This window comes from Anser anser, assembly GCF_964211835.1.
Source record: "Anser anser genome assembly, chromosome: 8".
Classification (NCBI taxonomy): Eukaryota; Metazoa; Chordata; class Aves; order Anseriformes; family Anatidae; genus Anser; species Anser anser.
In genome coordinates this window covers 26106974-26126231 of record NC_139728.1, presented here as the reverse complement: position 1 = coordinate 26126231, position 19258 = coordinate 26106974, and the positions used below count along the sequence as shown (strand labels likewise).

The window sequence follows — 19258 nt, the reverse complement described above, 5'->3', positions numbered from 1 at the left end:
TTTCTTGAATATGCTAATGGTTTGTTCACTTGCAAATGAATTTAATCTTTTTTTGAGCTGCATGTTAATACTAAACAAATGCTTGATATAACAGAAAAAAGAAGTAAAACCAAAACTTTGCAGTTCATACACTAACTTAGTTGGAAAAGTGCCTTGCTGAACCGATTGAGAAAGTCAGAGCCTGTTCTTTTCTTCATGATTACACTCGCTACACTTACTGCGTAGTAACAGACAGGTCACAGCAGCTCCTGGTTCATTTTGCACGTTGATGAAAGGTACGCGTGTGCGTTCTATAGAACTTGAATCTTCAGATCGCCTTTAATAAACCTTTCCTAATTAAATCTTGTCTAGCCCTTCTTTCCATTCTACACAAAGCTACAAATGTTAGTTTTCTTTTACAGAAGATGGAAGAAGGCAGGGGGTGGCCAGCTGATCCGCTCAGTGCCTTACAGAATGTCAAGGGCAGGATCATGGCTAGGCAACAAGTAGCTGCTGGTTTTGAACGTTCTTCCTGATTCTTGGAGTCAGTATTTCTCAGCTGTGTTTCGTCTTCTCTTTCGGGATTATACAAGGCTTCAAAGAGAGCAACAAAATATTTCAGGGCAGTAGCCACCGGCACCGCAGTTCTGACGGTTGTCATTACTGATTCACGCTAGTTGATAAACTGACAGCCAGCTTCAACTTCTGGCAGCACTTCAGATCCTCCAAGGCAGGGGGAGGCTGTTAACCCTTGCGATAATAACTGGTTTTTTATTCCTCTGCTTGAGAGGGGCTGAGCTGCTGCCTGCTTGGCCATGTGAAGACCAATAAGCCGAAAGAGGCTTGTGCTCTGAAAAAATCTGAGGAAATGTGATCCACCTACCTCACAGGATGAATGGGATTCAGTTAATTCATATTTATATATATATATAATGCTTAGTGTATTTTGCATAAAAAACACTTATTCCAGGTTTGGCTGGTTTCTCCATCAGTGATACAAAATTCATGTCAAAATGGCATTTAAGAAGAATATCTTTCAGATTGCGACCTCAGAGGTTTCTCGGATATTTGTATCCTTTGGCATATTTTGCCAAAATTGAGAGAGAACCGCCACTACTCTGTCAAATTCTGAACGCTGTTAATAATAATCTTCCCTGAGGTGCTGTCACTTAGCTGTAGTGATCTCTTCCAGCATAGTGTAGGCATTGCTGGGTTGGCCAGGTTTCTGTCTGCGTGCGCTTTCCTTGTGTTTATGATTTACACACAGAGGTAATGAGAAATAGAGAACAGTTCTGTATATGTAAATATAGCTTCTTCCAAGAGATAAGGGAGAAGTCTCTGTGGTGCACACGTCAGACCTGTATTATGTGAGCAATGATTAAATATTTTTTAGCTTAGCTGTTACCGGAACTACCCTTAGCTTCCTTGATGATATCTGCTTAATGAGGCTCAGTATAACAGACATTTTGTTTTACCTTGTTGTGTCAAACTGTTAGATAGGCTTTATTTTTAGAAATCATTGGTTATGTAGCATTCTAGAGGGAGTATTTGTTGCTTATGAAGATTTACATACCTCAGCTGAGTTACATATGACTTGTGTGCATTGCTCTGGTAATAGAAGTGGTGTGATAGTGGGCTCTAAAAAAGAAAGAGCAGCATCCAGAATGCATGGAAATGTTTAATCTATGCAGTGTGATGTTTTTGAGCGTCATCTCTGTTCTCACTGCTGTATTTTTTTTCTTTCCCTTGTCTCCAGCTGGGGCTGTTTGTAGATTTCAATCCTGAAGAGATGCTGCTGGGTGCAGAGGACGGTGAGGATGATGGGGACCTAGAAGCAGAGCTTGCTGCTATCACAGGAGCAAGGGTGAAAGAAGGGAAAGCAAAACCAAAAGGGAAAAGTAAGTTAAAGTTTCATGATTTCACTTATTAATGACCTGAATAATATATTGAAGATACTTATTTACAAATCACTGCTTTATCTAAAAAGTTTTTTCGTCACTGATAGAGGCAGTTTCCTTTACTTTGAAAGGCTGAAGTTGTTACTGCAAAAAAGGGGTGAGTTTTTTGTCTATGTTCGTGTGAACATAGGAGATAGACATGGCTAGCCGATTTAATAATGACTGAATAAGGATGTGCTTCGTAATTTAGCATGTGAAGTCATAAGTGGTAGAAGGTGCTAGATCAATTCAGAATGGAAATGATGTTCCTTGTGGAAGGTGGGTTGTTTGCTTGTTCTTCTGGTTTTGTTTAGAGTTATGTTACATTCTTCAGTTACCTGGATTCTGTAACCAAAACAGAACTTGCTTTTAAGAGAGACGTTCTGGAAGTGATGGAGTTCCTTGGACAACTCCGTAGCTTGCATTATGTGTGAGGGTAGAGTGTCTCTTGGAATGAATCATTATCATTCTTAATATTTTAAGAATCTGTTAATTATGTCTGATAGTGTTTGCTTACAGCTGTGCAGCGTTTTACAGGATTGCTGTGAGCTACTGTAAGTCGAGATTGCTGCAGAGTTGGGGCAGTTTACTAGTGAGCGAGCTCTACCTCTGAAGTAGTACACATATTTACAGAGCTGCCTGGTAGGCTGGTTCAGGAAGCTGATCTGTAAAAACAAACTTCTCTTGTGTTGGGTTTTCAGCTGAAACAGTTCCTCGATCTGTTCTACAGCCTGCCTGTGTAAATGCTGCAGTGGTTACAAGGAAGGGGGGTGGCAGCGATGGGAAAAGAAGACTGGGGCCTACCCTTGCTGCAGGTGCTAGAAAGAAGTGCTAGTGCAACTACAGCCTTATTTTTAGCTCTGTAGTCATTTACCTGTAATAGTTGAAGGGGCTTTCAGATGCAGAAAAAGCAGAGTGAGGAAATTAAAAATTATTTAGGAAAAGTGACTGTTTAAGCACCGCAATTGATGAGAGGGAGTGGGTATTTGAATCTAAAACTAAATTGTAAATCATTTCCACCATCTAGACTTCAAGATTGTAGTAAGTAAAACTACTAAGCCCAATTATGCTAATAAGCACAGTAGCAGAACTTCTGCCTTTGAACATAGGTTACTTGTGGTGAAACCCACACTGTAGTGTTTTGGCGACGAATCTGGGTGTCAGGAGCTTCTGAATTGTTGTCAACATCTCCAGTGCTGAATTCCTTTGGCCCTGATCATATCAGTGTGTTTTTTTGTCACTTTATTCATAAGAGGGAAATGGAGCTTCAGACAGGGAGGAAAAATCAGTGCTTACTATGCTTTCTAAAGGTGTGTGTACATAAATGTGTGTTTATATGTGCTCATAAAATCATACGCAACTATTCTGTTTTCCTGGTAGAACTAGGAGTATATAGACCAGACGTTTGTGGAAGATGAACAGCTGGGCAGCTGGCACTGGGGTGGGATCACAAGACCTGGTACAGCGTACTGATGGGGGCACGGTGTGTGGGGAGACAGGATGCAGGCCAGCACCTGGGAAGGAGGAGGGTACAGTAGGGCCAGGAGAAGAACAGACCCTGTCCAGAGGAGGGCAGAGAAAAGGGACACAGTGCAATGAATACTAGTGCTCAGTTCTTGGCTGAGCAAGAGGTGCAGTAACTGACTCCTGGATTTATATTCTAGAGCCATGATGGGGGAAAAAAGTGATCTCTTTCTGTAGCTTGAAGACGCAGAAGCTGTACTGCTACAACATCTCAAGTACAGAAATCTCTGCTGTCTGTAAATGATAAACGCCAGTTGGTGAGCTGCTCAGATATATGAAATGGTAGCTTCAGCTTGCTGTACCTTGTTAGTGCTGAACCAGCCATCCAGGGAGGCTTGGATGGCTTTTTTTTGCCTCTAGTGGGGCTTCAGGTACAGGATACTCTGACCCTCCAGGTACAGCCAGTTCCTTTGGATATGGCCTACAGCCTGGTTGCAGAGTTTTGCTAGGGGCCATGTATATGAGCAGCATGTTTGATAGAGGCACTGTAGCATTGATACGGTAACTTTGATCATTTGATAAGAAACAACATTATTTGGGTTAGTTTACAGCTGATTCAGCAAATGCGGGGGAGGGATGGGATCTGTTTTAGATCTGTTTAAATCAGCTGTAAAGCTCTGCCCTGAAGATCTAGATTTTATTCAGTGTTTGCTGAGACTATTGAAGTCAGGGTCATGTCTCCGCAGAGAGCTATCAGAGGCATTTATGTGGACAGTAGGGATTTGTGCGGAAAGAACTCCACCTTTGAGAAGGAATGGGAGAAGTGAATAGTTACAGCTAGGCACAGCATGAAGCGGAGACGAAAACTCAGCAAGGAGGAGTTCAGTGCCCTTTTTCGGGGCAAAGACAGAAGCATGAAGAGAAATAGCAGCACAAAGGAACTAATAAAGATTTGGAGAAAGGGAAACCTCGGGGAATGAGATAGCAATGAATAAAATGGGGAAGTGTAGTTAGAGAGGCAGAAGGAGCAGTACTTTTCCTGATTTGTGTAGCAGATCTCTGTACCAGTAGTCTGTTTCTGCTTTGGGGCTAAAGAGGGGAATCTCCCTCTAAGGACAAGTTTGATGCCTTGAGTTGGAGTATTTAATTTTATATGCCAAGTCTGATTTTGAAGCAGGGTTTGATGTTTGAAGTATCTGTCATCAGCTTAAAACTAGTTCAGGTGTTTATTCATACTGTGGACAAAGGCTGCTTCAGTAATTCCCTTTCATAGATAGAAACTTATAATCGGATTTACTTATGGAAGTGTTATATTTATGTGTTCTTTTGTGGCCACTGTTTTTTATCTTAACTGAGAAATACAGCTTTGACATAACATCCAAGAGTAGCCAGTATTATTTTCCAACTTTTCATTGGAAAATTGAAGTCTTCCATAATGACAAAGTCTCTGTTCTTAGTTATTTCTGTAAATAATATCATAGAGGTATTTATCTGTATCATAAATCTGCCTAGGAATTTGACTAGCAGATTAGATTAATTTTTCCCTGATCCAGTTGTTTCATCCAGGCCTACTTGTCTGTCTTCCTCGGTCTTAAACATCCTTACTGTGCAAACCTGCCACGGTATCTTTCTCCTCTGTGTCTATTTTCTGAGCACTGTTGTGTTCTACCATACATGCTAGTCTGTCATGGTACTCGTAACTTTTCAGTTCAGGCTCCTTGTATTAGTAAATAGATGTTATTTCCCCCAGATATGTAATCTCTGAGCTAGGTTATTAGATGCAGTCTTTTTCCTGCTGTCACTCTCAGAAACATTAGTATTGCTTTTCTCGTGGGTGTTCATTCCCCAGTCTGTCTGTCCATGAGTATATCCTCCCTGACGTCTGAGTCTTGTCACAGATACAGGGGAAGCAAGAGATGTCACTGCTGTCCTTCAGCCGGTAGTGACTCCTTTAGAATTTGTACCCGATGATTGCATAGCTGTGGTTTCTTTTTGCAGCTCCTCTGCCCATGGATCATATTGAAAAGCTGGCTGCAGACTGTATGAAGGATCTGAATGAAGATGAGGAGGAAACGGAGGATGAAGACTTGGAGAAAGATACAGACCTGTTGGTACGTGTAACTTTGTTAGTGAGAAGTTTTAGTGTCTTTATTATTGATTTTGTTTTGTGGTTACCAGTGGAAGCAGTTTCTTTAAAATAAAGAAAAAATGTCTGGGATATAAGGTGTTAAGACTCTCTGTTTGCGTTCAAGGTTCAACCAGAGGTTTTGGAACTTGAGAGTTGATTTTATTTTATATTTTGAGGACAAAGAAAATTTTGAGGAACTGTTGCCTTTTCTTGTTTTTTTTTTTTTTTTTTACGTTTACTTTAGGCAGAATTGCAAGAAGTTCTGGGGGAGGAGGGCGAAACAGGAAGCTGTGGGGATGAAACAACAGCAATGGAACAGTCCCCAGCTGAATCAGAAAATGAGGAACCTGAACTGCAACCACAGGTAGGAAAGAGCTTTATGTTTCTGACAGTCTTGCTGAATCACTGGTAGGATGCAGATTATTACAAGGGTAACAAGCAAAGATGCACAGAGATCTTCTTGTCCTCAAAGAAACTAAGAACTATGCTACTACAGTCTTCTCTGTGGAATCTAGCGCTGTACTGGTGTAGTTGAATGATTATTTTTTGGTTTGTTCCAAGGATGATTTTTAATGTAAGCATTGAATTGAGGAGGTAAACAGTTCAAATCAAGCATGCCTTGTGCCTCATTTTACATATGAGCATGCAGACAGCAGTGCAGACTTCTAGAGTTTGTATCTTCTTCCTCTTCGTATTAAGCAATTTGCTGAAACCATGAGAGACTTGTTACACCTCAGCGTCTTTAACCTCGTTTCACGGTAGCATTATCTTTCTCAGCTTAATTTGTCAGTTCTCATGCAGTCAAATCCTTTATTCAGTTACTGCCCTGTTTCTGTTGTGTGCTGCAGATTCCAGTGCTCCTGTGCACTGTGCCCATTAATAAGTGAGTCTGTCAGAGTTTCTGTAGAGATAATGGCAATAATTACATCAGTAGCCATCTGAGATGTCTCTGTAGCTGTGGGGTGTTTGTAAGTAGCTGCTCATAACTTTGCTCATACCTTTTGCTGCTTTTGTCACTGAACTGATCACAAGCTGTAGAAGGAGGAAAAAGAACTCCTAGAGTAAAATCAGGTAGGAGAACCCCTGAAGGGAGTGAACCAGCATGTTTAGAAAATGAGAAAAGAAAAAGTCAAGATTTGTGCCAAAATACTTCTTCACACTCTCTGTTATGTGGTGTTTGAGAGACTTTACTGTTCTCCCTCACCTACTCTCTAACCACATGTCTCCTATTACCCTGTGACTGAGTTTTCTAAATATCTCCACCCACTCTTCTCTATTACGCCTTTGAGAGAAAGCCCAGAGGTGGATCCAGGGACCGTTAGCGCAGTACAAGTACTCCTCTGTTTTAGAGAGGCTGTTTTGTCCTTCATTAGCGCGAGAGCGCGTAGAAGAGGAATGTTTGTTTTTCAGTGCTGTGCAAAAACTCATATCGTTTGATTAAATAAGTTTTCTTGATTTGTTTTGTTATTTTTTCTGAGACCACCTCACTTCCTGCTGTTACCAGCGAGCTGCAACAGACAATAGAGAAGAGAATTGCTAACTACAGGACGGCAATTTCAAACGCAAAGGAGTCGGGTGAGAGTGTCAAACTACGCCGATACGAAAGAGGCCTTAAGGTAAGTTGGATTCATAAGTTACATGAACGAGAGGGAGGCAAAATCCGTTCTCTGAGGTGTAGCTCAGTCTTTCCAGATGTGTGAAATTGCTCAGATGGAAGAGAAATTCTAATTTGCTGCCTTAAGCTACTTTAAAAATATTTCCCAGTAGTTACTACTGGTCTAATGTGTAAGTACACAGATAAAGTGTAACTTCAGAGGTCTTCTGTGCATCAGCTCTGTTGAATGTGGCAAGTGGTAGCTGGAGGCAGGGGATATGGTAAACGCTGCTGTTAAACCTGCCCATCTAGATGAGAATTTCCCCTGTGATGACTGTTCAGTGTTACCTCAAAGCGAAGTTTCAGGGCTTTCCTAGCACAAACACTTGCCAGTTCATCACTGATGCTTTGCTTCAGGTACTAACCTTCCACTCAGCTCTGTGAGATAAAGACAGCATACCTTTCCCTGGGTGTGTCGGCTGCGCCTGAAATTGAATCAAACAGGCTTTTTCCTAAGGACAATTACAAATTGCGGTGAGGAGCAGTTTCTTCAGCTTTGCATCTTTTCAGCCAGGTGGCGTGCTTGTAGTTAGTTTGTAGAGCCCAGTGATTACTGCCGTGCAGAGTGCCTCTATTTCCCTGTTTGTTTTCATCTGATCTCCTGCGTCACCTCAGACAGCAGCAGCCTCTGTCTGGTTAAGCAAAACTTCAGAGCCCAGCACTGTCCACAGAGGGAAGAGTGTAATGTTTGACCAGCTACCAAGGGGCTTAGTGTGCAAAGGGAACAACTGAGTGTGTCTACTTGCCTACCAGCTCTGAAAGGAATGTGCACAAAACCACCTGACCTTTCAGAGGGATAGCCAGACCAACTTCCTTCACCAAATACAGAAACCTAATGCTCTGTTTGCGACTTCCTTTGCTTTTTTTTTTTTTCCTCAAGGTGGGGACTTTACATGTACTTAAATGGTGTAGCTAAGGTTAGTAGACTAGATCTTACTTCACAGCTTTCAGTTCTTTAATTAGCTAGATGACATGCCAGCAAATGATGTACAGTTATTTCATGTACTTAGTTCTTGGAACTGTGAACTTTAATCTCAGAGAGTCTAATTCCATTTCCAGTCAGTTTGCCATCCCACACGTGGTGAACAGAGGGCTGCGTGTGGGTTGCTGGACTGGTCTGAACCCCAATCTCACATGCAGTCAGTCCAAAGTGTATCTATCACTGTTGTTTAATAGGTTAAACAAAGCCATGGCTAACTGGAAATAGCAGTGATTCTGGCACCGATGAGATTTTGTTGGTGGCTTTCTGTGCTTCCATTTCAGTTTCAGTGGAAAGTGAAGGAAGTAAAAACTTCTGCTTTGGCATAAAGAACATGGTGCTCTTTTGTCTGAACATCAGTTTTAAAAATAATTTTAAAACCCTTGTGAACACTGTGCAGGTAATACTCATTGTGGAGGAAGGATTTTAAAGAAAAGGAGCAGCAGTTAAGCCAAGTTACAGATGGTGAAAGATTCTTGCCATAGGTCACCAGCTGAAGTCCTGTGTCCTTTGCTCAGACTTAATGGCTTTTCTCATCCCCATGAAAGAAGTATGCAGAATCCTTCTTTTCCCTAAATCCACATTTGCAGTGACATTTCAGTGCAGTATATTTTATTTTGTTTTACAGACAAAATGCATTAACAGTTGGTATAAATGATTTCCTTGGTGACTGTCTGTGGCAAAGCTGACTGTGCACACATCAGCCATCTGATAGTTCTAGGTGCTGAGGTACTTCCAGTTACCTGGTTTGTGTAGCAAGTCTTTTGCATTGTTTGCTCTGATAATTGGGCACCTTTCACGAGTGCTGAAGTTGCCCTTACAGAAAAATAAGGAATGCTAAAGGGCAACAGTTTCTAGTGATGGGTGTAATAGATCCTACCATGAATAGGGGAATTAACGTGGTTTGATGATTTTATGCTAGCAATATGTTTGATGAAAATGCTAATTAACTTTGTTGTTCCATCTCTGCCAGACACTGGAAACCATGCTGGCTGCAGTGAAGAGAGGCAAAAAAATCAATGAGGAAGAAATGCCACCTCCTGTTGCAACAGGAAAGAGCTCTTCTCACATATCTCAAGCCACAGGAGCAGAGCAGGAGATTTCAGAAGATTCAGTCAGTGTCCCACCAGAGAGTAGAGATGCATCTGCTGCAGATGATGAGCAGAAGACCCCTCGTGAGGCAGAGCAGCATCTGGAGTTGGAGTCTGTACAGGGTCGTGCTGTTTCTAGTCCTACCGCGGAAACAGGTACCATGATCTGAGAGGATAGGCAGCTGCAACGTGAAATGTTCATGCTACATCTTTCTCCATTTTTAAAATTTCGTTGCAAGGCACTTCTTATGTTGGCACTTCCCTGCTGAATATTTCAGATAGGGCTGTCCATGGGATGCTGAATTTCTGGCAGTGCAATCACATACAGTTGTAAACCTCTGGTCTGCAGTGTATCAGTATGTTTCATCTAACATTTGTTGTGCCTCAGTTTCTCATTCAGTATTGTGACATGTAGGATTCAAAGCTTTAAAGAGTTTCTGAGATCCTAAGAGATTTTTTTTTTCATTTTTCATTTCTTATTTTTTTTTTTTTAATGGGAAAAGTGGGATTGTCAGATCTGGTAGGAATTCTGGAGACTGGAAGAAAAAGGATTTATGTAAGGTGGACGTGATTCAAAGCAATGCAGGACTGAATAGATGAACATAGCAAGAGAAGCACATCTTGCACGTTCTGTGTAAGTCTTGGTACTGTTTCCTTCTCACAGATCTCCAGAACAGCAACACACGAGCAATATTACTGATGAGGCAGAAGGAGTATAAAATAGCAGCTCTGAAAGCCAAACAGCAAGGGAACCTGGAGAAGGCAAAGGAATACATGAAGACAGGCAAGGTATGCACATGTGAAATCCTGGGTAAATCCTGTGTTAAACGTACCTGTGCTGTACTCACACACCATGCTTATGCATTCGTTGAGTGTCAGGTGTTCATTGCGACAGCTAGCGAGTCTTGGACATGCTAGAATACACCTTCTGGTTTGTTTTTCTGCATTAGAAATTTGATGTGGTCTTGGAAGCTTTGGACAGTGGGCAGCCAATAGACCTCCAGAATATGCCTCCATCTCCTCAGGGTAAGGCTCATTTTTTTAGAAGTCTCTCTGTGCTGTAATGTAAAATGACTCGTAATTGATTGCAAAACTATAATAATCGAACATTACTTAGGTCTGAGACTTGCTGAATATTCAAATTCTAATCAAGACCATCCAAGAAAAATGATGTGTCATTTTTTGTATTAAAGTTACTCTCTGTGAATCACAAAGTTCAAGTAAGTTTTGATGTCTAATTTTCCCATTTTTGTAATTTTTGAAAAAGCAGCCAATCTGTGAAGAGGCAGGGAAAGGGGGTAATGACAAATGCTCAAAGTTTGCTGTAGTATTTGATGATTTTATGTGTTTTAACTGAGGTTCATAAGGTTCTAGGTTAAAAAAACTGACAGATACACTCATTCTGGATATAGATGATTTCAGTGCATTAGTCTAAATATTAAGGGAAGGTAACAATATTGAAGATATCCTTGTAAGAGACTTCTTATTAAAATGGAGCCAGTATTATCAGCAACAACAGTTGCAAGTCAGTGTTCTAGACAGTTTACTGTGAGTAGTAATTATTTCAATAAATCATGAGTTTTATGACTCCTTAAGTTCTAAACTGATCACCAAGTGGTATTAGAGAGAAACTTCCCCCATGGCATATTCTGACATAAAAAGTGGAAGATGGTTGTAGTGGATATTTTTCCACTTTTCTAAAATAAATGCTATTGCACAGTGCCAGAAACTTGTTTTTCTGAATAGATGGTATTACTTGCTTCCCTTTTCAGCACATAGTTTGTTACTAGGATATTTTAGTCAACTTAGCAATCTGTTTCACACTTTCCATCTGCCAAGATAGCAAGTTTTGTTTTGGGAAAGAATTCTTAGAATACCTGAACTTGTTTTACTTTTTTTCTTCATAAGAAGTACTAAGCAAAATTAAATTAGTATTTGAGATTTTTCTACTGTAAAGCATTTGCTCCAAATAATGGAAACTTTAGACTTATCTTGCCACCCAAATATTGTTTTGAAGCCAAAAAGCTTTCTGGAAGAGGATGTGATCAAATTGATGGTTTTCTTACTAACATGGGTTGCCTTGCTGTTTATAGAACATGCTGTGAATCTTACCGCTTTCCTTGCTTTGCAGATCTTGAAAGCTTAGGAAATGTACAAAGTACATCCAAGCAAAAGGTACCGGCTGCAGTGAGAAGTTCCCAAGGTCTTACATCACCTGAAACTCGGAACCAAGAAGCTTCAGGTAGGACTTGATTTTTTGTAGGAAGACATAAAAATAGCAGGGGTGGAAGGCATTTTCAGGTCTGCTCTTGCCAGTCAACTACGGGAGGATTGAGTGTACCTAGCTATGTTCCTGAATATTGTTTGCTGATGATAGCACCTGTACTTTTTGTTCTGGACCAGTAATGCAAATAAAAATTAATAAGACCTTGCAATTATGTTTTTGTCTCTGCAGAAGGTAAGGAAAAGTCTGAAAAAGGCATCTCTTGTTTTGAAGTCTGAATCGTGCAGCTTTTCATTTTCTGTCTTATTTCAAGCTTCCCTGCAGCAACCAAAAACAATGCTGGAAGCATTGCAGCAAAGGCTTGAGAAGTACAAGTCAGCAGCAGCACAAGCTAAAGCGAGTGGGGATGATCGGAAAGCCAGAATGCACGAGAGGATAGCCAAGGTATAAAATGACATTGTAGAAAGCTGTTTGCATCCAGCAAAGCCATTTGAATTAATTATCTTGCTGAAGACTTTTTCCGGGATAAAATAATTTGTTTATTGTCCTTTTGTTTGGTAAGAACTCCACTGGGGAAGCTGTAAAACTTTCAGAGGAAGGAGAAACAGATACAGGTGTTCAGCTCTGCTGATACAAAACCAATTTGGAGACAAGGCACATACTGTAAATGATAAATAATAATGAGGAAAAGCTCTTCGGACTTTTATGTCAGAAGAACTTAAATGTGTTGTCCATTTCTGAGCTGCAGAAATTTCAGAGCTGAATTCCTATCCAAAGATTTCTGCTTTGTAATGTGTTGATGAAGAAACTTAAAGATCTAAAATGTTAGGAAAGTTTGGGTTTCAAAACACTATTTTTACCTTCCCCTACCATTTTGACTATGCCGAAAACAAGTGTAAATAGTCACTGAACAAGCATTGGCTTCAGAATTAGAGGGTAATGGTATGCACATACAACTTGATAGCAAAATACTGAGTATTCTGCAATATTTGTGCTGGTTAAATATGATGATTGACAGAATTAAACTCCACTTTATGTCTTACTGTGTGGCTTCTGTTACAGCAATACCAAGATGCTATAAGAGCCCATAAAGCGGGGAGAAAAGTGAATTTTTCCGAGCTACCTGTTCCTCCTGGTAAGTGTGAACATAAAATGTCCTGATCCCAGCTTCTGTATGTTTGTTGGGCTCTGGAGGAAGTGTGCAGGTACTGTCTCCTCATCCTGTGGAACAGCTCCTCCTTTTTCTCAGGTAGTGGGCTGGCCTTGCGGTTTGGTGGTGTTGAAGAATACATTTTAAAACTGTTTATCAAAATGCTCCTAAACTTTCACTCTGAATATTCCTGACTGCTTGTTTGAGAGTGGCAGAACCTGAAAGCAGTCCTGTTTGGAGAATTAAACAACTTAATCATGGGCAGGTGTTGAAAAAGGCACCTGTCCTCTGTGCCAGCCCTCCTAAAGGAAAGAGTAAATTTGGGATGTGTTGTCTCTTTAGTTAACTGGATGGAGATTTTTGAAACTGGAAAAAATCACCTGATGTTTTCCATTCTGTTTCTTCCCAGCAGCAGCCTCAGAACTCTATATTTAATCAAATAGCTCCTTACAACACCTGACAAGTCAGATCAATATTGCATTTCTCAAGGCTAGTAAAAGTAGTATCCAGAGATTAAACAAATCATGCCTGTGGTCACACTGAGACAGTGATAGAGGCAGAAACCAAACCTGCTTCATGAGACACTCTGCCTCCTGCTTATCTTCTTCACAACACGTACTGCTGTGTCTGTAAAGATTTGGGCAAGGTCATCTAGGGAATATTTCACCTCTGGCTTGCGTGATACTGTTTCTTCCCCTTTGAAGCATCATTACTTTTGCATTGTGCCTAATGAGTTCTTGTGATAAGAAGCACAAAGCACTGCAGAGTGGTGCCTAGATTTTCTAAGTTTTTAAAAAAATAAATCCTAGCAAAGAGACACAGAGCTTGTGGCTTTTTTTGTCACTGTCAAATGTGACAACAGGAAACACTGTAGTAGGAGTAAAGTAGTAGTAAAGTAGGCAGTGCTAGCTCTGTCGGGTCGTACTGGTTTGAACAGTCCCTGCTTTGAAGCTGTCCCTGGAAAGCAGTTTAGCAACTCTTGCTCTAGAACGTGATCTCTTTCGTAGTGAATAGCAGGTGCTGTAAGAGTGAGGTACTCCATGTTTAGCATTCCGAAAATACACATAACTCCTTAATTTCCTTACTCAGCTGTATGTTTTCCAGCCAGCATTTAGAGGCCATATGATTTACATTGAAGATGACAGTAAGGCAGTCACTGAAACCACAATGAGATTATAATGGACTGACTGCATTTCATTGCATCTGGATGATGATAAGTAGCAGCCTTGACCATCGTGGAGCCAGAAATGCTACTTACTAATGGATCAAGTGTCACACGGGGGCATCAGTATAAGATTCTGCTTGCCTGTGTACCTTAAGCTTGTTCTGTCCCCTTAGCAGCCATCTCCAGGCTCAGAAGCAGTTTAGTCATTGTTTCTTGTCATTTCTAATGAGACAGGCAACAAGAATCCTTGCTACATATTAACGAGATAAATCTTTTTAATTTAGAAAGCCAGTAGCATCTCTGTATCTCGTTATTTAAAGCTGACCCTGAACTGGCAGCAAGGAAATCAGAGTTTATCTTCCATCATCCAGCCTTCCTCCCATCCTTAAAAGGATAATAAAATAATTAAAAGGTTTCTTCTTCTTATACTTAACATTAAACCACTGTACTTCTGCCTTACTTTGCAACTTCTCCATTGCAGTAGATTTTCACCATATACTTCAAGGGCTAGTGATACAGTGCATTTTGTGGGCTTCAGTGTGTTGTTCCTTACTGTATGGGACAGCACTGATTTTTCTCATGGATCATGTGCCATCTAAGGTGAGGCAGTAGTGAGAGAGAAAAAGAGCCAGCAACTTCTTGTACAATCTGCTGTTCTCCTATGTAAAGGAGAGAGTAAATTCTGGGTCTGGAGGTACCTCTTACCAAATTCTTGAGGTTGTAAGGTTCCTTGGCTGCATGTCAGTTGCTGGACTTAGAAAACCATGCTCTGTTGTCATCATTTTAGCATCGTGCCTTTAAGCCTGGATATCAGTGGGAGGTCTGATCTTAAGCCCACCAGTCAGACTGTTTAGCAAGGGTTTGTGGCCTTGGCCTCAGTCTAGTTATACTGGCTTCTGCAATATATGAGATAGTGATATAGTGATACCTGGATGGAAATAGCCTTATAGAAAAACAAACAAAAAAAAAAGACACCATATGTCTTAAGTAACTCTTCTATATTCTTTTCCTTCTCAGGATTTCCCCCTCTTCCTGGTGTTGCAGCAACGGATGGCGGCAGCACAATAGCTGCTGTTCTGGAAAACGCCAGTCAGCTGGCAAGCATGGAAGAAAATGAAGAAGAAGAGGAGGTTAGTCTTTCTTTAGTACATTTAGTAGTTTAAATGTTGTCTCTTCTGGTATACAGAGATGAGTCCATAGGATTTCCAGTCAGGCAAATCCAGGCAATCTGAGATGAAATGTATTTCCCAGAATTCTGTACAGGATCTCAGACTCTGAGAGGGGAACAGTTTGTCTGCATTATGGTGTAGGAGAGAGAGATGAGATGGTTATTACAATCAGTACTTAGAAACAGAATCCAGGGGTCCAGAGTTTGGTTTGTTTCTCTTTCATATCTGTCTTATGTGTGGGTCTTATTTTCAAAATAAATACCTCAGATCCTGGCCATCTCTTTATGTTGCTCTAAAGTACATAAATATGTGCTTTCATCCTGCATCCCAGTAACTCCTGTGTTAGTGCTTCTCCAGGATGTTCAACACTTACTGCTTCTTTTCACGCAGCACCAGCTTTTAGTCTTTGGTTCGATTTCTTTCTCTAGCTGGATTTGGTAGCTAAACTGTGCTTGTGTAGCTTTTAACAGAGACAATTCCTGGATGATGTTTTTTCTGCATGCATCTGTTCTTTTTGAAATCACTGCCTTGTTGAACATTGCTTTTGTCCCTTCTGTAACAGAGGTTAGGTGCTGGCATAGATCAGCTACCTTCTGGCATGGCACTGCTAATAAACCCCAGAAGTTAAAATTAGCAGTCTGGAATGTTACACTGCACTCAAAAGTGATACCAGAAGTCTGATACAGTGATAACCATGCTTGAGATACTGTCTTCCTGATTAGATTCTATGGATTTAATACGAAATTACTTCTGTTATGCTAGAATGAACCTCTGACACAGGCCCCAGTTGCCAAGAAGCCTGCTCAGCTGCCTGGAAAGCCGACTCAAGTCGTTAAGCCAATTACAGTGCCATCTGCTGTAGCTGAGGAGGAAAGCTCTCCTGAGCGTGTGAAACAAGCTACATCGCCCTCCACCCTGGACAAGGCAGAGTCAGTGGATCATCTCCCTCCAGCTGGTAAGGTGAAGGGCTCACCATTCCCAGTGATCCCTGTGCAAGTCCTTTGCACTAGTTTTGTTTAATTCTTTGGTAAAGACTTCTTTTCATTATATTTTGGCCGGGAGCCTGTGAATGTGTGGTATAGATTTCCTCTGACAGGAGCCTCAATATATTTGCCTGCTGGATGGCAGACCCAGACCATCCATGCAGTTTTATTTCACAGCTGCAGCATGTGTAATTATAAGGTTGATTGGGTTTTTAATTGATTTTGATGTAACAAGTGTATTGATTCATAATATTCAACTCTGCTCATAGTTGAACTACGCTCTCGTTAGAGTGGACGGCTTGCTAGCGTGAATTATTCATTGATCTGATGCAGCTTCCTACATCAAACAGTGGCTGCTGCCTAGTGTTTCATCCAAGGATATCAAACTGGTGTATAGGCAGTAATTCATCGATCTGTAGCCCTTCTGTCACTAAGGTCACTAAGCAGTTGTCTGTACAAGATTAATTGTACAGATAATAAGGGACAACCGCCGCCTCACTGCGTGGTTTGGGCATGCAGCAGCAGCGTCCAGGCTCTCGCTGGTTCCGTTGTCATGCCACGATTGTAATCCCGTCCTTCTTCTGTCCTGCCCTGGGCAGTTCCCTCAGGACAAAGCAGAACTGCCTGGCTGGCCGAGGCAAGTTCTTGTGCATAGTGCAAAGGCATTTCACAGTGCCACCTGACAGCTTCTCTCTAGAAGATTCCGTGACTCATTTTATGAAGAACACTAAAACACAGAAGTTGTCTGTTTTGGCTTTGAAAACTTATGAATCCTCATGAAATTAGGTTTGTGCAATTTCAGCTGGCATTTCTCTTAAACGAATTGCCCTGGACTTACTTGGTGAAGGAAGTGGAAACACCTGGTCTCTGGTGTCACCTGGTAATTACTCAATAATCTCTCCTGGGCATTTCAAGTACCTTAAAATAAGACCAATAGGTGTAACAAGAACTTAGATTCCTAATGACTTCAACTTCACAACAATATGCTAGTACATGGCTATCATAAAGCTGTCTTTCACTAGTCAAACTCCATTCTGTGATCCAAACATGACCTTCTTCCCTCCCCCAAAATTAAGAAGTGCACCTTACATCTGACCATAAACTGCATAAACTGTGAAATCCTTTTTTTTTTTTTTTTTGGTCAGTGTGTGTGAGGTGTTAAGAGGTGTGGGAGTGGAGTGCAACATTTACACTTAGACCTATACCAGGAAAGTCCAGGAGCCAAGATCAGTAGGATTAATGGCTTTGTTCAGTCCATTCTTCACAGATTTTTTTTTGAAAATACCTGTGTTCTGCATCTCGGCCTCACAGAGCACAGTGTGTCCTGGCTGTTCTGTCTCAGTGAAAACTGGGCTAGCTACCTTGTCTAATTAGTTTGGTTTTGGCTGATTGGGCAAGTTGCTCACAACAGCAGGGCAGCAGACTCTTTTGCGAGGACAGGATAGGATAGTCATCTGACAGCAGTAAACAGTGCAAGAGTCATTAGTGTATTTATTTGCTGAGACAGGCACCTCTTGCAAGTGCTGTTTAGCTAGTGTAATCACTGCGCTTGTGTAGCGGAGTGCACTGGTGAATACAACACGAGTGTCTTTGGAAGTGCCTGTAATCAGCTCTTTCCTAAGTGAGGTACACAGGCAGAATGCACTGACCTGTTACATGGTAAAGCGATGGTTTCTGACTTGTGGGATTGTCCTTATTACTTTGGGAAGGAAAGAAAAGACCCAAGAATGAATAAGAAACTAAGATGACAAGGAGTTACAAATAAGCAGAGATGGATATGTCTGAATGTGCCTGCCCACATTGGCTTATCTGTTTTCTATGACAGATCAAGGGAGAGGACAGAAATGAGTATAGAAGAACCTTGTTTTCGGAGTTCATGTGCTCATGCAGGGTTCATATGCTATTCACTGTCTTTTACAAATTTAAATGTGAGGCTGAAAGTTTGAATTGAGCTTTTGCTATTTACTAGTCAGCAGTACTGTAGTCTGTGTCTCTCCCCTACAAATATGGGGCTGTAAGTTCTGTTCTGACACTTACATATAAGTATCTTTGTGAAGTGCCGTGAGATTTTTTTTTTTTTTTAACGTAGGATGCCGTGATACAAGGAAGTGTGTTTCTTTTCCTGATTGTTTCTTGGCCAGTGTCAATTTCAATGAAGTGCAGTAAGGAAACGTCCTTAGCTTATGTCTGTACTTTTACTGACCTCTCTCTGGCTATAAAATGAACATGATAAACCTGTTTCAGGGCCATGGCAGTGTCAGATGAGTGAGTTTATACAACTTTTTTTTTCAGCTAGGCAACAGTTGGAATTTCTGGAGAACAGAAAGAAGCAGTACATGAAGGCAGCCATCAAAGCAAAGAAGGAAAATAACCTTGAACAGGCTAAAATGTATCTCAGAACAGCTAAGAGCTTTGACCCAAAGATTGAGGAAGCAAAATGTGGCAAACCTGTTGATATTTCCAAGGTTAGTAGGACTGCTAGTATTCTGCTTTGTATCATTTTCTTGGACGTCCAAGTGCATACTTCAAACACTGAATGATTTTCATAGTGTTTCTTGACACAAACTTAAAATCAGTTAAAACTGCTCAAATAGCAAATGTGGATACTGAGCCCTGAAATTCTCCTATATCCTAGTCATGTTTGTTTTTCTTCTCCTCAAATGTGCCAGATTCTGAGAAAATTCAGTTTCCATGAACCATTTGCTCCCTGATGTACAGTGGCACACCTAAACCATGCAGCTTGGAAATATTTCCTGGGTTTAGGGTGTGAGCACACCTGGTTATGTACTAACTCCATTTTGGGATGAGGATCAGGTGTACGTGATCCAGTGATGCCCTAGTTCTTATTGGTGTGTGGGTAGGTGGGGAAACCACACTGCACTGTAATAGCTCTCGTGACCTGAATGATCAGGGAGCTAGGCCTGTGAGACATTTTGCAGGGTCTTACGACTTAAGTAATTGTCAGACAGTGGTGTAAGTAGTGGTTGGTTTGGAATTACCTTGAGAATAAAAACGGCCTGTCTCCCTTCACTGACCTTTCCATACATTCTGACTGCTTTTTCTCTACTTCATTATTTCTTACAAGGGCTCTGAAATGTGGTGTTCTTGTGTTGCAGCTGCCGTCACCCCCCACAGATGATGAGGGTGATTTTATCTTCATACACCATGAAGATCTCAGAGTGTCCCAGAAAGCAGAGGAAGTATACGCACAGCTCATAAAACTGCTGAAGGACCAACATGAGGTAACCGTTTTATCCATTTTAGAAATGCCTTTTTAAAACAAACAAAAAACTTTTCCATGGGTTTCATTAATATTCTTTTAAGATATTTCCGAT

General features: G+C 41.0%; 1 protein-coding gene across 3 annotated transcripts in view; it reads left to right on the top strand.

Moving 5' to 3' along the window:
- Positions 1 to 19258, top strand: part of CC2D1B (coiled-coil and C2 domain containing 1B) — a 31024-nt gene that overhangs the window by 2201 nt on the left and 9565 nt on the right. For 2 of the 3 annotated variants that reach the window (XM_083847001.1, XM_083847003.1), the window contains exons 3-16: positions 1736 to 1877; positions 5379 to 5491; positions 5753 to 5872; positions 6987 to 7124; positions 9115 to 9388; positions 9897 to 10021; positions 10183 to 10258; positions 11364 to 11474; positions 11767 to 11900; positions 12519 to 12591; positions 14789 to 14901; positions 15703 to 15895; positions 18216 to 18388; positions 19040 to 19165. In XM_083847001.1, coding sequence (XP_083703127.1) covers positions 1736 to 1877; positions 5379 to 5491; positions 5753 to 5872; positions 6987 to 7124; positions 9115 to 9388; positions 9897 to 10021; positions 10183 to 10258; positions 11364 to 11474; positions 11767 to 11900; positions 12519 to 12591; positions 14789 to 14901; positions 15703 to 15895; positions 18216 to 18388; positions 19040 to 19165 — 1911 coding nt within the window. The remainder of the gene's footprint in view (positions 1 to 1735; positions 1878 to 5378; positions 5492 to 5752; positions 5873 to 6986; positions 7125 to 9114; positions 9389 to 9896; positions 10022 to 10182; positions 10259 to 11363; positions 11475 to 11766; positions 11901 to 12518; positions 12592 to 14788; positions 14902 to 15702; positions 15896 to 18215; positions 18389 to 19039; positions 19166 to 19258) is intronic. The other variant, XM_083847002.1, reaches the window with a different exon arrangement.